Source organism: Aquarana catesbeiana, linkage group LG02, assembly GCF_042186555.1.
Source record: "Aquarana catesbeiana isolate 2022-GZ linkage group LG02, ASM4218655v1, whole genome shotgun sequence".
NCBI classification, from domain to species: domain Eukaryota; kingdom Metazoa; phylum Chordata; class Amphibia; order Anura; family Ranidae; genus Aquarana; species Aquarana catesbeiana.
In genome coordinates this window covers 672,345,040-672,366,858 of record NC_133325.1, presented here as the reverse complement: position 1 = coordinate 672,366,858, position 21,819 = coordinate 672,345,040, and the positions used below count along the sequence as shown (strand labels likewise).

The 21,819-nt window shown below is 42.1% G+C and overlaps 1 protein-coding gene across 1 annotated transcript in view; it reads right to left on the bottom strand.

The window, feature by feature from the left end:
* Positions 1–21,819, bottom strand: part of NLK (nemo like kinase) — a 307,284-nt gene that overhangs the window by 90,872 nt on the left and 194,593 nt on the right. The window contains exon 4 of the mRNA XM_073616684.1: positions 2,903–3,009. Coding sequence (XP_073472785.1) covers positions 2,903–3,009 — 107 coding nt within the window. The remainder of the gene's footprint in view (positions 1–2,902; positions 3,010–21,819) is intronic.

Below are 21,819 nucleotides of genomic sequence, written 5' to 3'. Positions count from 1 at the left end.
TGGAAAGTAAAAAATTGTTTTTCTGCCAGTAAATACCTTTTACAGCACAATTCCTGTTTGTCTGGTAAAAAAGCCTAGGCTTATGATATCATGCACAGCTTCTTTATCGAACTCTCGTGAGCGTTTGAGTCATAAGAGGACCAATAAGAGCTGCAGAGCTGGAGGTGTGCGTCTGTGTAAATTCAGGAAGTAAACAGGCAGCCTCTTCTGCTGCCCAGTTAAAATGGTTGCAGCTAGACTCAGTGGAGGGAGATTCCAGCAGCATATTTGGAAAGTACAGAATCACAGTATATATAAAATAATATGCAAAGTGGTTGGAGGGAAGCTTTAGAATGGCAAAGATGTTTTCATTACAAATTATGTGAGCTGACTGCGGTTCCTCTAACTGCAGACTTACAACCACCTTAAGGTCACACATTTATTTTAAATTGAACTTAATCACAGCAAAAAACACACCTGACCTTGTTTTTGCAGAGCACATGTGTTGCTTTAATGAGTTTGGATGCCATTCAAAGCGATAGCAATGGAGCGCACCAATGCAGAAAAGTATACCTGGTCTTAAAAGTATAACTAAAGGCAAAACTTTTTTTTTTAGTTTTGGATAGAGGGGAGAGGGATTAGAACACCTGTCAGGGTTTTATTGCCGTCTGTGCCCCCCAATTGGGAGAGTCACCCTTTTTATTTGTCCCGTTTACCATCATCATAGAAAGTGAAATAAAATTCCAAATTTTGGGTTGTCCCCGGAAAAGTAATAGAGGGAAAATCTTCCAATGGGGACACAACTCCCGAGTTGACAACCAAGTCTAACATAATTTTTTTTTTTAAAGAGGCCATGTTAATATAGCTAAAGTTTGAAGCCTCAACACGGCCACGAACAGGACTGTCCTGTTATAACACCACCTATGGGGAAAATGGACACACAAAAAAGTCAGCAAGTACAGCATAGTCCTGTCCATAATCAGTATTATTCAGTTTTGTAGCAAATAAACACAGATGGAAAGACCTGTGTCCCCCAATGGACTCCATGAAAAAGATTTTACAGTGAGTGCAAAAATGTATATTCTCCTTGTTCAAAAGCAGTCCAACATAGGCTTGGGTCACATAGCAACAAAGGTCAACACTAACCAGAAAAAAAAACTGAAAATTAGAGACAGCATGCAGTTCAAGAGCCTTCTGCAGGACCTAACACCTAAAGACAAGGCATAAGACAAGGCCTAAATACTCAACATGTAAGCTTATGAAAAACAAAAGACCAGGTGGTAGCCTGGCAAATCTGGAAAAATGTGCTTGATACCAAAAAGATCAAGCAGCAGTCAGATTTAGCAGTGTGTCCTTTGACAGGAAAAGATGGAACCTGATCTTTAGACCACAAGTATGGATAATGGTCTGCCTGAGCCACCTAAAATGGTGGAAGAAGCTGGTGCACCCTTATGGGGTCCATTAGGGATGACCAAAAAATAAAAAAAAGGAATCAGTTTTTCAAAAAGCAGCAGCTGAGAAATAAAATATCAACAAAAACTAGGTTAGTGCCACGGGCAAGTCCTTGTGACTTCGTCATGCTTGCAGACAATGGAGGATTGTTTTGCCAGAGCAAAAAGCAATCTTGTTTTTTGTGTGTGAATCACCCTGTGCTCTTGTAATCCTTGTGGCCAGCACCAGTTTTACTAGCACCTGGACACAGTGAGAATAGGAGAATAAAGAGGAAGATTCCCTATGTGGCAAACTTGCAAAGTACATAAAGTAAAAGCATGCTCAGAATAAAGAGGAGGATTTCCACATATAATGGCTGGTCAGGTACAGTTACTACTGCAGTAAATACTATATACGCATCCTCAGTACATAAACAGAAATGTCAACCCAGTGGCTACTTCCTGCTAGGTACTCACAACAGTGAGTTGTAGAGACAAGGACATTGTAGAGACAAGGAGATTGTAGAGACAAGGACATGAAATGGACCAATAACTCCATAAGGAATTCCTAGATATAATGGCCTGAACTGTATAGTGGAGTCTTGCGTGACCTGGAACACCAATGGTGGTCACTTCTGCAGAGGAAACACCTGCATAGATAACGAACTGGCAATTTGCATTTGGCTTACTGGAGAACTTTCCAGGATTTCCTTGTGAATTCTCAATTTACCAGTTGCTCTAACAATGGGAGAATCCTCCTTAAATTCATTGCCGTCATAGAGAGAACACCAGAATATAATGGGAAAACCCATGTTCGGTGGCTGACCAGAGAGACTTCCAAGATTTAAAATATCTGGCATGAATCTACCGACATCTGTTGATAATTGAAAAATCTTCGAAACAGAAACCAGAGCTGAAGAAAACATGTCCACTCTAAGGACACTAGAAAAACTGAGGCATAATGGTAGTGGACTAACTTTTTTGTTGCCAGGGTCTTTCTCCAGTAATTGGCATTATAGATTGAATGTCTTAAAATTCTCATGTCCTTCTTAGTTTGGAATAAACTTGGAAAAAGGAAAATTCTTTTGTAAAAGTTTACTCAATTGAGAAGATTTCGTCTTACTCCCTACAACAGGGCAAGAAATTAGGGGAGCTATAAACCACCATATCATAAAGACACAGGTAGTAATAACCTGGACAGACTCAGCATTTTTATCCCCATTTTACAGAAAAAAGTTAAGTTGCAGTCTTTGTTCCCACTGGAGAGATTTGTCATCATGTTCTGTCAACAAGTGAGAGGAACCTAACGGGGACGCAGACTGCAATAAAAACATGACCCTGGTTCTATGCCTTAACTACTTTGTTCAAAAAGGAAAAAAAAAAAAGATCAATGCCTACATTACAACACATCTTCTGCAATACAAACGCCTTTGAGATTTTTTTTAAACAGTAGCATGCTTTATTAAATAAATCTGAGATACATATAAACTTACCTCTTAAAATCTGATACAAAAAAACTTTGACATGGTCTGAACTGAGAGGCTGAGGAGAGACTATGATCTTATGGAGGTCACTCTGCATTAACTCTGTGACAACATATCTGGGAGTTCAGTTAAGGTGAAATCAGGACACGGACGTAAACTGATTTACTCTGACAACAAAGACAGATATAAAACATTAATCAAACCAGTTTACAGCATAACAAGAGGAATTTACTGAAACCAAAGTTTATTAACCGATATGCAGAATAAGAGCCAGGGAACTGTTTATACATTTCAGTCCCAATAATAAATCGGGCAAGCTTGGATTATTGTTACTTTGTAAGTACTTTGTTACTTTACTTAAAAAGATTTGTCCAAGTTCAGTTACTATACCTGAGAACTTCTAAATGAGATAAGTACTTTCAAGCATCCAGTGCCGTGGAAGAATACAAAGTTAAATGGCACAACTTGCTAGCTTGCTCAGTGAAACCAGTATTAAACCCAAAAACAAACATTGCAGCTAACCAGTTCCTACATGTGGTGGCTGCCATAGGTGTGTGCAGCCTATTGCATTAGGGTTTGTACCCCTAAGCTCAAACCCATATTATTATATATATATATATATATATATATACACACACACACACACACATATATAGACACACACATACACACACACATAAATAGTCCAAAAAGTCCAGCAATCCTGCTCTTGGACTTTTCTATACATGGCCGGTGGGATGGCCTGATTGCTCGGCACCGCTACAGATTTACTGATTTTATATATTTAAAATGTATTAAAACATTTTTTAATAAATAGGCACTTATCAATCTAAACACTTTTTTTTTTTTTTTACTTCAAAAATGCAGCGAGGACGGCCAGTCAGCGGGGAGAGCCAGTCAGCAGGCACACTTTTACGATTTTCCTCTTATTCTTTCAATACTTACATCATGCTTTTTTGCTCTATTGCAGTATATTCCCTATATATGAGCTTTAACCAATTACTAGGTATATTTGTCTTAAAGAGCCCATGCTTTATTTTTGTTCAATAATATGACATACCAGTGATGTATACTTCCTGCCCTTAGATATAAAATTGGTGGACTTTGCACAATTGCCTCCATCTGACTACCCTTGGTCCTCTGTGGGCCTGTGAGTTGACCTCCATGCCGAGACTCTTGAGACACATCATAGCCTTTTTTGGTCTTATGCCTGGACATTCATGCAAGTGGAACTTGTGCAACTTATGATGTATAGATATTACAAATGTATTTCCTTTATTTTGTTGCCCAGTTCTTTCTCTATTTAGGTTTGTTCTCACCGTATTACCCCTGAAGACTCTTTAGTTGAAACATATTGGGTAATTGGAGTTTACAAAATAGATTCAGCACGTCATTTTTGTTCTGTATAGTATTTTTTGCATAACAGATTGGAATTGGACTGTATAGACCAGGACAATTTTATCATCTTCTATAAATAAACTTTATTTTTGTAAAACTTTTTGGGTTGTATATAATTGCTGCAACAAAATCCCACGGGAGATACCTTTGTTTGTCTCCTGATAGTAGACCTCTCCCCATTAGCCACTTACCACATGGCTGGAAGTAGAAGACTCCCAGGTTGCCATCTTTACTCCGCCTCTTTCCCAGTTTCAACTGCTTGATCAGCCAGAGCAGCCACATGTGAGTGCATAGGAGGGAGAGTTCAGCCACACCCCCCATCCACCAACTCCTCAGCCCGGGAAGATACTGTACAGCTGAAAGCTCCCAATGGCTGCAATCTTCAGTGTGCTGGGCACTGCAAACTGAAACTTCAGCTGGGGGAGAAAATCAAAGGCAGACCTTGCTGACCCAGGGGAAAAGATGGGGGGTGAACCCAAGCACCTAATGGAGCTGTCCCTGGATTAGGGCGTGCCCAGGCACAACTGGTACACCCCTGACTGGCTGCATTTGTTTTCTTTTAGACTCTTACTTTTTTCACCTTGCGATCCTGTGCCAGTAAGTCCGATATTTTTTAATAGAACAAGCTGTGCAGACAAAGTAATTTGGGGATTGAGACAAACCACTTAACACTGACAGGGGTGCTTACAATTTTCAGCTTTTATTCATGTAAAACCTTTATGCAAAAACGAAAAAAAAAAAAGTGTGAGCTGAAGTTTGTTACGGTTTCCAAATCTGCTAGTCCATCTAACACTCCCATCCCCCCAGATTAAAAATGCTGCTGTGCAAAGGTGTCTGTTGCTACTTTATCCAGAGTGTAGGAACCCTAAGACTTGGTTCACACAGGGACGACTTGTCAGGCGACCTAGTCGCCTGACAAGTCGCCTCCTGTTCTGTACAATGGAACCGTTCTAATCGGAGCGACGCAAGTCGCTCCGACTTAGAAAAAGGTTCCTGTACGACTTTGGGGGCGACTTGCATAGACTTCTATACAGAAGTCGTTTTGCTAGTCGCCGTGGAAGTCATTTACAGGTCGCCTCGCTGAGGCGACCTGCAAGTCGTGCCGCCCGTGTGTGAACCGGGTCTAAGGCAGAGAGAGTGTGTTACTGGCCAGGTCACCGGGCGAAAGCAATGAGAAAAAAAAAGGCCTAAAGAAGAAAACGAACGCATCCACCTTAGATTGTGAGCTTTAAAGGAGCAGGGCCCTCTGATTCCTACTGTATCAAATTGTATTGTATTTGTACTGTTTACCCTCAAGCTGTAAAGCGCTACGTAAACTGTTGGCGCTATATAAATACTGTATAATAATAATCCACCAAACCTAATGCATTGGTAAGCTGCAATACAATACATTTTTGGTTTTGGCTTTAATACCGCCTGAAGCACTGACTTTGGGTGCCATTCACTTTACTAAACATGGGTGAAAGTATCAACACCTAGAAATAAAGAGGTACTAGGTGTTTATATATAAAAAAAAAAAAGTGATTTTTATTGTACTTTTTTTATACACAAAAGAAAACGTGCAATTCATTCTATACACAGACCACAAAGCCTAATACAGAGATCAGTATACCATTAAAAAAGTTTCAACAAGCACTATACAACTATATAACGTATAACACAATGCATTAGATGTAAAAAAAAAAAAAAAAAAAAAGACAAAAGTTCCATGGGTAAGTATTAAATTATATATTCTCAGAATTCGTATAACAAATCACAGTAAAGCTTTAATCTGTGATATAGAATAAAACCGTAGAGGATGTGTCCTGGTTACCAGAGAACAAACAAGGTGACCATTTTTGAAATTTTTATTGGGCATCCACAGTGGGGTTTTAGTTTTTAAGTCGTAACTGGTCTTTAAACACTGAAGTGGCATGCTGACCGCATGAATGTCTAAGCTTCAAGCTTAGCACTTAATTCTAACTTCCATGGATATTATTTGTAAGAATCTTAATGATGTACTATGAAATAAAGGACAATTGCTGACAAAAAAGCAGCTTTTAATTTATGGAAACTAAATCTGCAGGAGATTAGCTCTTGGTTAGATTACCATTTCTGTTATTGAAGAGCAGCTGTAAAATCCTTGCAAATAGGCTCTGGCTTTGTATAGAACACAGTTCCATGTGCCTGCTCACATCCTCTATTATCAGTGTCCCAAAACTCAGAGCAAACTGCAGCCAGAGCTCCCAGTGCTGCTGTAAGCTTCTATACCAACCAAATCTGTTTGGGGGGTGTTTGAGGTGAGGGAACGCTTGGGGAAAGGGGGTCAAAGATCAACGCACAACTTGGGATCAAGGTATCACATCCTCAGAGGCTCCCCACCATACACTGCTTTTTATATTATACATTTGTGTTTAAATGCAGGTTGACGAGATATGCTGTATATAAAAACAGTGTAATTGCCATTTCAGTCCTGCAAATACCAATGGCATATTCAAAATGATATTTGATTTCTAAAACACTTAGAAGAATATTTTTTTTTTTTTTTTACTTTTTTTTCCATCTTTTGTTGCATTTTAGTAGTGATGATCTTTTTTTTTTTTCCAGCCACTTCCTTCCTAAAATCATAATCTCCAGTGATGGTTCTAAGGGCAAGTTTCCTGATGTGACAACAGAGGACTATGCCGGTAAAATGCATATTGAAATAGTTATTTGAACTTCCCCTCAAACCTATGTGACAAGATTTGTTCTCCACCTATAACAGAAGTGCCTGAAAATAGACATGCATGATAGGATCAGTGCTGGAGCTTTCCAACCTTAAAGATCAGCAAAACTTTTTTTTTTTTCATTTTGGAGCAGGTGATGGTTACAACCAGTCAATTTTTTTTCCCCCATCTGTGTCCCATTGTGGAGATTTCCCTTCACTTCCTGTTCTATAGTCAAACATGAAGGGATAGGAAATGCATGCAAATTAAAGGGAATCTCTTGGGACCCCCCCCCCAAGTCACCAGAACTAGTGTCCCCATTGGAAGATATCAACCCCTATTGCTTTTCTGGAAATTTGGGCATTTTCTTTTACTTTCAATGATAATGGTAAACAGGACAAATAGAAGGTGAATCTCCTTAACAGGGGCACAGCAATAAAAACTGACAGGTGCTCTAATCCCTCCCCACTCTATCCAAAACTACAAAAAAAGTTTTGCCTTTAGTCCAATAAATTGTCCACTTATTTCTCCAGTCTGTCATGTGCAAGAAAATCAGTGTGCATTATCTGAATTACAGTCGTCATCCACTGTGACGTCCATTTTGCAAGACGGGTGGCCACTATGTCATTAATCCCCCTGGTTACTGGTCTCGTCTCTACCCCACTGAAGAGCTTTATAGTTGGCAGGAATGTAATTATGCCAGATGCTTTTCACCCTCAACGGCCTTGCTCGAAAGGATAGAGCAGGTACCTGCTTTATTTTTGTGAGCAAGCTTGAGGGTGAAAAGCATCTAGAGTGTGGTTTGCCAGGTGGAGAGGCTTTGTAGGTTTGCAGCCATCTCTCTTTCGTGGAATAAGGCAGCAAATCTATTTTACTACGGAGAGCGACTCTCATCTAGTGTATATTTTGTAAGCTGGAGCAGACAGCACTTTGGAGTCTGCACCCTAATAGCCCATGATTGTCAAGTGGAGGTTTTTGAGTGGTACTACACATCATGGGTAGGTTTTAACTGTGCAACGTAATTGCAGTGCTCACTGCAGTGGGCGAACCCAGGAGTCAGACTCACAGTGACATTTGATTGATAGGCGAAAAGATTTTGGGTCTGTCGTGCCTCCCATGATCTCATACAGTAACTGACAGTCCAGGAGTCACAGCTCTCCACTCCTGCAATATGCAAATGAACACTAGGCTTGGTGTAAGCACCCCTCTTCACAGTCACTTGCCATGTTGGACTGTAAGAAGCAGGTAAGGTGCTTTTAATAATAAGAAAAAAAATATTTATTTAAATAAAAATAAGCATTATGGCTGGCTGAGAAACATGGGTGGAAATATATGGCTGTGTTATTAGGATGATGTGGGCGAATAACTCAGTACAACTTAGGGCAATATATACATGCTCAATGTACCCACCCACATTAACACCCATTCACTACAAATCCCACTGCATGATGGGAATCTGTAGTTTCTTACAGCTGCAGAATGAGAAAGCCGGACATTATATGGTGCCTGGATTTACTCCTCACGGGGCCCAGAAGAGGCAGATATTTTATGAATTGAAGCAATGTCATCACGTATATTGCATTACATTTTTCTTCTAAATGGTGAGATTAATAGTATACTAAAAGTTTATTGATTTACATAGGTCAGTGTACTGAATATTTTATTTTTGCATTCCGTATTGATAAAAAAAACTGCATATTTGAAAAGGACTTAAAATTTAAAGCAGTATTAAAACCAAAGTAAACATTTATTATATTGCAGCATACCAATTCTTAGATGTGATGGTTGCATTCGTTTTCTTTTTTTTAAGTTTTATTTTATTTTCACCTGGTGATCTGGCCAGCGAGTCTGTTTTTCAAAAGAAAAAGCTATTTTGCAGATGTAGCAGTTAGATAAACTACCACTGGCAGGGGTGCTTACAATGATCAGCTTTTATTTATGTAAAGCCTTTATGCAAAAAGGAAATGGTTTGCTGTAACTGCATATGAAGCGTGAGCTGGAGTTTGGCTTCAAACTGTTAATATATCTAAATATGCTAGTACAACACCCCCTTCCCCCAGAATAAAAATGCTGCTGTCCAAAAGGTGCCCCCCTGTGCTCCTTCATCCAGAGTAGGGGCACCCTAATACAGGAGGCGTGTTACTTGCCAGATCACCAGGTGAAAACAGAAAAGCCCAAAACTAATGCAGCCAGCACAACAAATAATGAGCTGCAACATATATAAAAAAAATTGTTTTGGGTTTAAAAGCGCTTTAAGGCGAAATATTTAATCTTGTATATGATTTTAGTCATTGGGATAACATATATTTGAACTCATATTTGAAATCATTAAACATGTTTTTTTTTATTTTAGCAGTGTTCAGACAACAAGTATTTCAACAGGAAGATGGAGAGGAGCTCATTACTATGCTGTTTAAAAACTTTTACTGTCCAGTCAATCAGAGGCTGGGTGTGTTAAGGGTAACCTGGCACCAGAAAAATGAGAAAAAAGTGGATTGAAGGTAAATACTGCAGCAAAAGCTGGTTTTGTTATTTTATCTTTAAATGGGCAGCTGATTTTTATCTTATTTTTGTCTGGAGCTCTGCTTTAGATTTAATGATATGGTTTAGGGCAATGACGTTACTTTCTAACATATATAAAACATACAAAAAAAAAAAATTTCTTAAGCAAGCACCTCTAAGCTGTGGATTCTGAGCTGCTAAAATAGATACGGATAATAAGAGCTACAAAACAGTGAAGAAAATAAAATGGAACAGAAGGAACACATTATTGCAGCTGAAAGACCATTACTTTTCAGCTCTGCCTTATTCCAGTTGTAATTAGGTCCTATCAGAGCCCAATAGCCTGAAACGTCTTTCTTAGAAGAAAATATATATACACAATGTTTTTGGTTTAGTAGGTCAGATGGGAGTCATGCACAAGAAAATAAGTTTTCAGCTGGGACAATTCGGTGAAGAAAGGACATTGTTCTACGGCTTTAGAAACACAGCCAAGCCTCTTCACAACTTATTTCTTCCCCTGACGTTTAATTTCACCTTCCCATTATGTGCCCAAATACCACTGGCTATATATATATATATATATATATATATATATATATATATATATATATATATATATATATATATATATATATATATATATATATATATATATATATATATTTAAAAAAAGTACGTAGGGCCGTGTAATCTGGTTAAGGCACAAGCATCCCAAATCTGTATCTACTCCAGAAAATATCTTGTATGCTTCCATTTGTTGCCAGGCCAACGGATGCAGGCAAAATTAAATGGAGGTCTAAAATGGCACCTGCACCACTCCAGGTCTGATGTGCATTAAGTGGTGCTCACTTGAAAGGGACTCGGAGGTGCCATTAACTTGAAAAGAAGCCGATTATTGTCTCTGGGTTATTTAATGAGGGCATCAGAATAGCAGCGAGTGACGAGCTTGTTTGATGTCCCCGTTTCCTCTAGATGTGACAGCCTCTCAAACAGATGGTGCCCAAGTGAGTTAAAGCTTCCGTTCAAGCCCGCAAATATGAAAAATAGACAGGAAAACTGGCATCATTCTAGGAGCAGATTTCACTCCCATAGAGGGACGGCTACAAGGAAAGGTTATGGGTAAAAATAAATGATCTGTGCTCTAAATTACAATATGATTTTAAACATTTCTGTGACTTTCACCTGCAAACAAATGGCATGCACGGCTTATAAAAATTATATTCGGGAATTTATAACTTTGAATTATGTTTACCCTCTAACTGCAATCTCTTAATATTTATTTAATATAAGTTTTTTTTTTTTTTTTTAAACAATATTCAACCACATATTGTGATTGTCTTTTTCTCAACCATTGTTACACTGCTCAGCATAAATGAGTACACCCCAACAGATTTGTCAGAAAACCTTTACTTTCCTTTCAGAATCAACATTTTCTTTGGGACACTATACTACAAAATACCCCCACAAATGCGGGCCATTGGTTGCGACCAAGATTTATTAATTTGCACACAAAAAAGTTTTTTTCCTAACAGATTAATTCAAGAGCATGTTGCAAAAATGTAAACACCCCAATGAAAGTCTTAGGAGCAAAGTAACATTTAAGGGCACTTTCACACTGCCAGCGCCCGGCCGTCGTAGTTTTTGCAGTGCTTTTCGGTCGCTAGTGGGGTGGTTTTAACCCCCACTGGCAGCCGAAAAAGGGTTAAAACCACCTGCAAAGCGCTGCTTTGCCGGCGCTGCCCATTGATTTCAATGGGCAGGGGCGCTTTAGGAGCGGTGTAGCCATCACTCCTACAGCGCTGCAAAGAAGCTGCTTGCGGGACTTTTTTTGACGTCCTGCGATCGCAGCGCTCCAGTGTGAAAGCAAACGGGCTTTCACACTGGGATTGCAGCTGAGCCTCTTTTTATGCACTATTTTTAGCGCTAAAAGCGCCTGAAAAACGCCTCCAGTGTGAAAGGGGTCTTAGGCTGGGTTCAGATCCTTTGGATCCGATTTTGCCCTGCGACTAGAAGCCGACATGCGTCCGACTTTCAGTGAACGGGGATCCGACTTGGATCTCCGCCAATACCAGACACTGTGTTTGGTATGAATCTTGAGGGGGAACTCCACGCCAAATTTTAAATAAAAAACCGGAATGGGTTCCCCCTCCAAGAGCATACCAGGCCCTTGGGTCTGGTATGGATCTTAAGGAGAACCCCCCTACGCCAAAAAAAAACGGCGTGGGGGTCCTCCCAAATCCGTACCAGACCCTTATCCGAGCACGCAGCCCGGCCGGTCAGCGCCCTGCTGCCCCCCCACCCCAAAGCACGTTGTACCCATGTTGATGAGGACAAGGGCCTCTTCCCGACAACCCTGGCCGTTGGTTGTCGGGGTCTGCAGTCGGGGGGCTTATCGGAATCCGGGAGCCCCCTTTAATAAGGAGGCCCCCCACCCTATGTGAATGAGTATGGGATACATCGTACCCAAACCATTCACCTAGGGAAAAAAAGTGTCAATACAAAAAAAACACACTAGACAGGTTTTTAAAGTAATTTATTAGGCAGCTCCGGGGGACTTCTTCCGACTCCGGGGGGCTCTTCCTTCTTCTCGGTGCTCTCCGGTTCTTCTCGGTGCTCTCCGGTTCTTCTCGGTGCTCTCCGGTTCTTCTCGGTGCTCTCCGGTTCTTCTCGGTGCTCTCCGGTTCCTCTCGGTGCTCTCCGGTTCCTCTCGGTGCTCTCCGGTATCTTCTCGGTGCTCTCCGGTATCTTCTCGGTGCTCTCCGGTATCTTCTCGGTGCTCTCCGGTATCTTCTCGGTGCTCTCCGGTATCTTCTCGGTGCTCTCCGGTATCTTCTCGGTGCTCTCCGGTATCTTCTCGGTGCTCTCCGGTATCTTCTCGGTGCTCTCCGGTATCTTCTCGGTGCTCTCCGGTATCTTCTCGGTGCTCTCCGGTATCTTCTCGGTGCTCTCCGGTATCTTCTCGGTGCTCTCCGGTATCTTCTCGGTGCTCTCCGGTATCTTCTTGGTGCTCTCCGGTATCTTCTGCCGCCTCTTTTGCTAGCGGTGGCCCGGTCTTCGCTGTCTTCTTCCGATGTTGACACGACACTCTCTCCCACTGTAATGCTGTATGCGCGGTCCGCAATGACTTATATAGGGATGGGGCATGGTCACTGGGTGAGGTCACCCGGTGACCCCGCCCCTTATTACATCACAGTCCCGGGGCATGATGGGACTGACGTAATAAGGGGCGGGGTCACCGGGTAACATCACCCAGTGACCACGGCCATCTCTATATAAGTCATTGCAGACCGCGCATACGGCACTACAGTGGGAGAGAGCGTCGTGTCAACATCAGAAGACGGCGAAGACCGAGCCACCGCTAGCAAAAGAGCCGGCACAAGAGCAGAAGATAACGGAGGAGCCCGGCAGAAGATACCGGAGAGCAGGAGAAGAAGGAAGAGCCCCCCGGAGTCGGAAGAAGACCCCCGCAGCTGCCTAATAAATTACCTTAAAAACCTGTCCAGTGTGTTTTTTTAATTGACACTTTTTTCCTAGGTGAATGGGTAGGGGTACGATGTATCCCATTCTCATTCACATAGGGTGGGGGGCCGGGATCTGCGGGCCCCCCTTATTAAAGGGGGCTCCCGGATTCCGATAAGCCCCCCCACCCGCGGACCCCGACAACCAGCGGCCAGGGTTGTCGGGAAGAGGCCCTTGTCCTCATCAACATGGGGACAAGGTGCTTTGGGGTGGGGGGGCCCCAGGGCGCCCCCCTGCCCCAAAGCACCCCCCCCATGCTGAGGGCATGCGGCCTGGTACGGTTCAGGAGGGGGGGTGCTCGCTCATCCCCACCCCCATTCCTGACTGGCCGGGCTGCGTGCTCGGATAAGGGTCTGGTATGGATTTCTATTTTTTCAGTGTAGGGGGTTCCCCCTAAAATGCATACCAGACCGAAGGGCCTGGCATGCTCTTGGAGGGGGAACCCATGCTGTTTTTTTTATTTAAAATTTGGCACGGAGTTCCCCCTCAAGATCATCTGAGCACAAGTCGCGTGCCAAAGTCGGATCAAGCGAAACGGCGAGCAGACTTTGATCCGACTTCAATTATAGTCAATGGGCTGAAGTAGGATCAAAGTTGGACCAAAGTAGTAGAGGGAGCATTTCTAAAATCGAACGACTTGTGTCGGAGCAGTTAGGACGGCTCCCATAGCGAAACACTGAATTTCACACGTCATGCGACATGAGCTCCCAATGTCAGAGCGTTTGTCGGACCAGTGTGAACCCAGCCTTAGGTAACAAAATCCTACTTCAACTACAGGCGAGTCTAATTATTGATTAAACAGGTGTCCAGCAGACAGTTGATTATAAAGGGGGTTACTTTCATGCCTAAGCCTATTTCTGACATGTGCTGTTTATAAGTTAACCACTTCCCGCCTGGTGGTTCAGTTATCCTGACTGGGCGTCATATGACGTCCTTCAAGATAACAGAACTCCCAAAACATATATATATATTTTTTAGCAGAGACCATAGAGAAGAAAATGGCGATCGTTGCAATATTTTATGTCATACGGTATTTGCGCAACAGTCTTTCAAATGCAATTCTTTTGGGGAAAAGACACTTTCACAAATAAAAAAAAAATTTAAAAACAAAAAGTGTAAAGTTGGCCAAATTTTTTTGTATAAATGTGAAAGATGATGTTACGCTGAGTAAATAGATAACCAACATGTCATGCTTTGAAATTGCGCACACTCGTGGAATAGCGACTACAGTAACTAAAAATCTCCATAGGCAATGCTTTAAAAAAGTTTTATCGGTTACCAGGTTAGCGTTACAGAGGAGGTCGTTTGCTAGAATTATTGCTCTCACTCTGACGATCCCAGCGACACCTCACATGTGTGATTTATTCACCATTTACATTGCGGGCACGACTCACGTATGCGTTCTGATCACTTTTATTGCTGTGACAGTAATAGGTGGTGATAGGTACTCTTTATGGAGGGATCGGGGGTCTAAAAGACCCCAAATCCCTCCTTTAGACTTAAAAGTATTCAGATCACCAAAATTGGCGATTCTGAATACTGTAATTTTTTTTAAATCGGCACCATTGGCAGCCGAGTAAACCAGAAGTGACAGTGACGTCACTTCTAGGATTCTATATCTGAGACCCAATCAAAGCCGAACTTGGCTTTGTTTGGGTCTCAACCTAGGCAGCGGACACCCTAAAGGGAGTGCTCCTAATCTCTGCTTCTGTGGACAGCTGTCTTTTATACAGGTAACAAGCTATCAATCAGATTCTAATCTCTCCACCATGGCCAAGACCAAAGAGCTGTCCAAGGATGTCAGGGACAAGATTGTAGTAGACCTACACAAGGCTGGAATGGGCTAAAAGACCATCGCTAAGCAGCATGGGGAGAGGTTGACAACAGTTGGTGCGATTATTCGCAAATGGAAGAAACACAAATTAACTGTCAATCGCCCTTGGTCTGGGGCTTCATGCAAGATCTCACCTCGTGGCATTTCACCGATCATGAGAATGGTGAGGAATCAGCCCAGAACTACACAGGAGAACCTTGTCAATGATCTCAAGGCAGCTGGGACCAGTGTCACCATGAAAACAATTGGTAACATTACACCGTAAAGGACTGAAATCCTGCAGCACCCGCAAGGTACCCCTGCTCAAGAAAGCACGTGTACAGGCCCGTCTGGATGAAAATGGGTCGTGGATGGGTATTCCAGCATGACAATGACCCAAAACACACTTCCAAGGCAACAAAGGAGTGGCTCAAGAAGCACATCAAAGTTTTGAGTGGCCTAGCCAGTCTCCAGACCTTAATCCCAGAAAATATGTGGAGGGAGCTAAAGGTTCTAGTTACCAAACATCAGCCTCAAGACCGTAATGACTTGTGGAGGATCTGCTAAGAGGAGTGGGACAAAATCCCTCCTCAGATGTGTGCAAATCTGGTCGCCAACTACATGAAACGTCTGACCTCTGTGATTGTCAACAAGGGTTTTGCCACCAAGTACTAAATCATGTTTTGTGAAGGGATCAAACTTATTTCACTCATTAAAATGCAAATCAATTTATAACTTTTTTTAAATGCGTTTTTCTGGATTTTTTGTTGTTCTGTCTCTCACTGTTAAAATAAATCTACCATTACAATTATAGACTGATCAATGCTTTGTCAGTGGGCAAACGTACAAAATCAGCAGGGGATCAAATACTTTTTTCCCCCTCACTGTACATAAAATTGTTTAAAAGCCTTTAATACTATTAAGAAGCCTGCTGAAAGCCCTGCTCAGTCAAATAATGGAGATTTATATAAAAAAACAAATCAAGGTAAAGTGAAGCTGTTTTGCACAGTGGAAGCTTTCAAAATGGCATGGTGCCCTGCTGCTGTCCCAGACAATGAGGAGGTTAAGTCCCAGACAGGCGAGACTCTTATGAAACATTGCTGGATCAAGATGGGGCTCAGGTAAGTATTAGGGGGGCTGCTGTACAGAGAAGGTTTTTTGTCTTAATGCATAAAGATAAAAGACATTCCGAAATTAGAACCACTTTAAGCACAAATTGATAAGAACATTTATATTGTGATATTCACATACTGACAGCAAAAAAAAAAAAAAAAAAAAAAAACCTATACATTTCCTGTAAAGTCCCACAAATACTAAAGGCCACATAATGCAGATTCATGTGATTAAGTGGCAATGATGCTACACTGCACCAGAATTCAGAGCAGGTTTGCTATTCATGTAGGCCAGGGGTAGGCAACCTCAGCCCTCCAGCTGTGGTGAAACTACAAATTCCATCATGCCTCTGCCTCTAGGAGTCATACCTGTGATTGTCAGGGTCTTGCAATGTCCCATGGGACTTGTATTTTGAAAACAGCTGGAGGGCCGAGGTTGCCTGCCCCTGATGTAGGCTATGCCTGCTTGCACTTAAAGAGGTTGTAAACCCTCATGGTTTTTTACCTTAATGCATTCTATGCATTAAGAAGGAAACTTTTTTCTAGTGCAGCAGCCCCCCGTTTTACTTACCTGGACGCTGTCATCCTCTGTCTGGGAACAAGCACACCATCTGTAGCTGGTCTCCTGTCCCGATTGGATAGATTAATAGCAGTGCAGCCATTGGCTCCTGCTGCTGTCAATCAAATCCAATGATGCGGTGCTGGGGGGGCGGGACAGAGTCCTGCACTCTGTGTGAATGGACACAGATGCGAGACTAGGGAGCGCCCGCACGTGTGTCCACCAAGGGAGCGCTTCTCTAACGTGGACACTCAATGCGGGGAGGAGCCACAAGTGCTGCCGTGGGACCCCAGGGTTTACAACCCCTTTAACTGGGAGCAGAGCATTGTCACTGCCAATTCACAAAGCCGGTAGCTCGTCATTCAAGAACTTGCCACATGTAGTCATGACCACTGCTTTCTGAAGTGATAGCACTGCCTCTCCTGCTGAAAACCTCCCACTGTGATCAGAAGTGTCTGAGATGTGGCGAACGTAAACACCAATTAAAAAAAATCATTGGATTGTGTTGATGTGGACAGTGAATTTTCAGTGTCACCTGAGAGATCCCCGCATCATTCAATGATTTTAATACCGTTTTTAAAATCAACCTGTAAGTTCTTTCAGGTTAATACACAAGTATGTGCTGACTTAAATGCAATGGTCACACTTTACAAATACACACTTAAAAGGGTCATGTTGCATCTACAGTATGTTCCGTGTTTGGTGTATAAATCCAGATTTTTGTTCAATACATCGGAATGTGGTAGTGCAATTGGGTCAGATGTACACTAAAAGCCTAAAGTTTCAGCTGTAAATGAAGAATGCTTCAGCTAACATTTATTCAACTTGTTCCGCTGTCTATTGTACACCAAAACTATTTAACACTAACTCATGCTGTTTTGTGCTTGTACATTGATTTTAGTACTTGGTTCCATTAGAAAAGTGAAGTTCTGCTTCAATACCTCTTAACATTAACACTCCATTACATTTGTGGCACAGTAAATCGAAAGATAAAAGGCTTGTAGAGGATAAAGAACTATCAGTTGAGAGCAAAGGCACCGTATTAACGAACTGTGACAAGCGTTTCCATTCACTTTAACCCCTTTAGGCTTGATTCACACCTATGCATTTTTAGTGCATTTTTTTGCATTTTGCAGATTTGCTCTACAGAATGTGTTGTATTAGAAACCATGTTAAATGTGCTGTAGTGCAAATGTGCAAAACGCAAAAAGCACTAAAAATGCATAGGTGTGAATCAAGCCTCAAAGATGGGGAAATTCATGCTCTAATGATTAGTCATTTAGACATTAGCTATAAGCTAGTTAAGGAACTTCACACCAAAAACAATCATACCTACTTTTTAATTCCATCTCGATAAGAAAATGTTCCAAAACAACATTGGGATATAAAACCTTATCAGGCAACATACTGCAGGGTTTATTCGTCAAACTAGCTAATACTGTAATGCAATTCTATCCAGCTGTGATGCTTATAAAGAGGAAGTCAATGATTCAATGGCGAGTTCAGTGCAAGGCAAGTCTTGCACCTAAGCGGCTGCGAGCCACGTTTGGATGGGCACGGCAGCCCATTCAGTTGAATAAGCTGCTGTGCCTGTGTTTCATGCAGAAAAAAGGTTCCTGCACCTTTTTAAAAATGTAGCCAGAGATAAAATTGCATGGCGCAAGGGAGGGGGGGGGGGAAAGAGGGAAGCGAGGAGGGGGGAGGAAAGAGAGGGAAGGGGGTGTTCTAACCAAGCTGCTTGAGAACCACAAACCAGCTCAGAAAGGGTCCAAGTGCTATATCCCCTTGGGGAATGCAAAAGTATTATTCATTTATTTTGACATGTGGAGATACTCAGCACCTAGACCAGCTATTCTCAACCAGGGGAAACCCTAGGATTCCTCCAGACATAGCTTATGGGTTTCTTGAACAGTGGCTGACTGCCCTATCTGATGCTTACATAGTCCTAGGGCTAATAAGACACATCAGCATGACAAGAGGGATCTTTTCAACTATCACTAAGGGTGGTATTATCATTGAACCCCAATGAAAGTGTCAACTCTTTCAACTTACCTCTGATGTATTGAGGCACCTCTCCCACTGACCATATTATAAGGAGTATGTTTCTTCAATGACTGCCAATGAAAGGTTCTCCTACTGACCACAACGTAAGGGCCCCCTTCACTCTCCGACCAACCACAACCTAAAGTGGAAAAGACTGCCCTTAGGGGGATGGTGCGGGTGGGAGTATGAGTAAGGGATAAACAAAAGTATAAATAAAAAAAGATAATTTTATTACAAAACATACACTAGAAATTCCTATAAAATATTCCTAAAATCATTAGAAAGAATAACAATGCATATAACGTTGCTTTATTCTTGGATCAACACCAAGAAATGCCAAAAATGGCATTTCTTGGTGCTGATCCAAGAATAAAGCAACGTTATATGCATTGTTATCCTTTCTAATGATTTTAGGAATATTTTATCGAATTTCTAGAGTATGTTATTGTTATTTTGTAATAAAATTATCAACTTTTATATATACTTTTGTTGTTTATCCCTTACTCATACTCCCACCCGCACCATCCCCCTAAGGGCAGTCTTTTCCACAATTGTTTCTCCATGGGATGTGGTGGGAGTTTTCTTGGGATTAACTCTTAGGTGATTTCTCTTTGCTTTCTAAAGACCACAACCTAAGGGCCCCTTCACTCTACGACCGACCACAACCTAAGGGCCCCTTCACTCTACGACCGACCACAACCTAAGGGCCCCCTTCACTCTCTGACAGACAACAATGTAAGGGCCCCCTTCACTCTCCAACCGACCACAACCTATGGGCCCCCTTCACTCTCTGACAGACAACAATGTAAGGGCCCCCTTCACTCTCCAACCGACCACAACCTATGGGCCCCCTTCACTCTCTGACCGACCACAACCTATGGGCCCCCTTCACTCTGACCGACCACAACCTATGGGCCCCCTTCACTCTGACCGACCACAACCTAAGGGCCCCCTTCACTCTCTGACTGACCACAATGTAAGGGCCCCTTTACTACCCGACTGACCACAATGTAAGGACCCCCCTTCACTCTCTGACTGACCACAATGTAAAGCAGGGGTCTCAAACTAGTGGCCCTCCAGCTGTTGCAAAACTACAAGTCCCATGAGGCATTGCAAAACTGACAGTTACAAGCATGACACCCAGAGGCAGAGGCATGATGGGACTTGTAGTTAGGCAACAGCTGGAGGGCCGCCAGTTTGAGACCCCTGATGTAAAGGCTCCTTTCACGCTGACTGACCACAATGTAAGGACCTCCTTCACTGAACATTAATGTAAGGCATTTCTCTACTGACCACCAATGTAAAGGAATTTTTTTTCTGACCATAACCATTTTCCATTTTAACTTTGTAAATATTACTGCAAATCAATCAAATTGAGCCATGGGGGTATCTAATACTCTAGTTATGCCACATTCTTTAATATTCTTTTTATCATATCCCTAACTTACTAGACTTCATGTACCATGAATTGTAGACTGTTACGGTAGCAGTGGATCTCCAAGACCTGAAAACGTCTAAAAGGGTTTCTCTGGGGTAAAAAGATGCATAAAGCCGTAACTAGATATTAAAAACAACCACTTAGCAGCTCAATTTTATCAAATGTAAAGTCGAGAATCAATTATGATGGTAGTAAAGGTCAAGAAAATTACTATCCAAGGATGTGGTTCAAGATAAGTATAGACTATGTAATTAGTCTGCACAACCATTTGATTTTTATAACTATATTTGTCACAGAAAGATGTAACAAACCAGATTTGAAATAACATGCAATTATATTGAGTTTGACGGCAGTGTACCTGCAGGGGATACAAGCATGGCGTTCTATTTAAATGACTCATCATATTTAGCATTACTGCTTTGTGGTACAGGATATGTTATTTTACTGTGAAACAGTCTTAGGCACTAGGCATAGTCTGTAATGAAAAACAAATATAGTAATAAACCACCTTTGAGTAACAAATTGTAAGCATATATAATGATCAATGAAAAAATGGGTAGGTTAACACATACTAACTGAATAGCTGTGTAGAGGTAATATAAGGGACAATCATACTAAAAAGGCAAGGTCACTGTAAATGCTTTGGTTTAAAGATGAATTTCAAACAAGGTATATTTTTACATAGCGACTTTGGTCCAGCTTAAACTACAAAAATATTAGTCAGCCTGATGCATTGTGAATACAGGGAGTTGGCTGCTCAACACAGGCATCATTCAAAGAATGCTTTGCATTTTCTGAATGAATGCAGCAAAGCATTGTCTTATTGGATGACATGGAGTGTGCAATGTCGCCGACCCGCCTGTCTACCTTTTACCGCGTTAAAGCATTTTTTGAAAGGCACCCATGCTGACCAGCTGACCACCTGTATTGACAACACACGCATGGTGCTCAGCACAGGACCAAGTGGAGATCACTGAAGTAGCAGTGTCTACTTCAGTGATTTCCAGCTTCCAGGAGCACCAGCTAGGTATGGTAAAATACATAGTTACATTGGTCGAAGCTGAACCGATGTAACCATTCTGACAGTGCGAGGACCTGCCACAATGAATAGGTAAGAGGAATTGACACAGGGTCTGCATATATGCAGAGTGCAGAGCTTGAGAATATCAGTCCTAAGTGAAAAAAAATTGTTTTTTCATCTTTCTTCTGGTTTTGTAATTCCTAGATTTGGATCTGGAGCTGAGAGACTTTAAAATGCCAAAGACCAGCAGGATGTGTATCCAGGTGCACACAGCCTTTATAATGAAGGTTTGGGCATAGCTCAGGGCTCCACCCGAGACACAGGAGGACTCTGCATAGGAGTCAGGACGACTCCGCTCTTCCCCAGGAGTCAGGGTGGCTGCACAGGGCAGCCAGAGCATGTATTTATGCACAGTATAGTTGGTAAAAAAGAAGCAGAGAGCAGGGGTATTGGAAGAACCCATATCCAGAGGCCAGGAGTGGGTCCGTGCAGCAGGGTGCTACAACTAAAGGCTGAGTGAGCCGAGATAACCAGGAGAGCTGGGTGATATAGTCAGAATAACTGGCAAAAGAGCAGCGGCGCTGCTGACAAGGGAGTCCGGTGGCTTGGCATTTTTCAGTGGCCTGTCCGTGTTGATTGTGAAACCCCTAGCTGAGCAACAAATTTTGTGCTGGGATTGGACATAGCACTAGTGTAGCAGTTGATTTCTGCCAATGAATTTGGCTGAAGTCAGCTGATCGGTTGTGTCAAATCACACAAAGACTTCTGTGTTAACAAAAACACAGAACTCTGTATATAGGAAACCGCATCCTGGCCGTTTCTTCTCCCTGCAAAGCA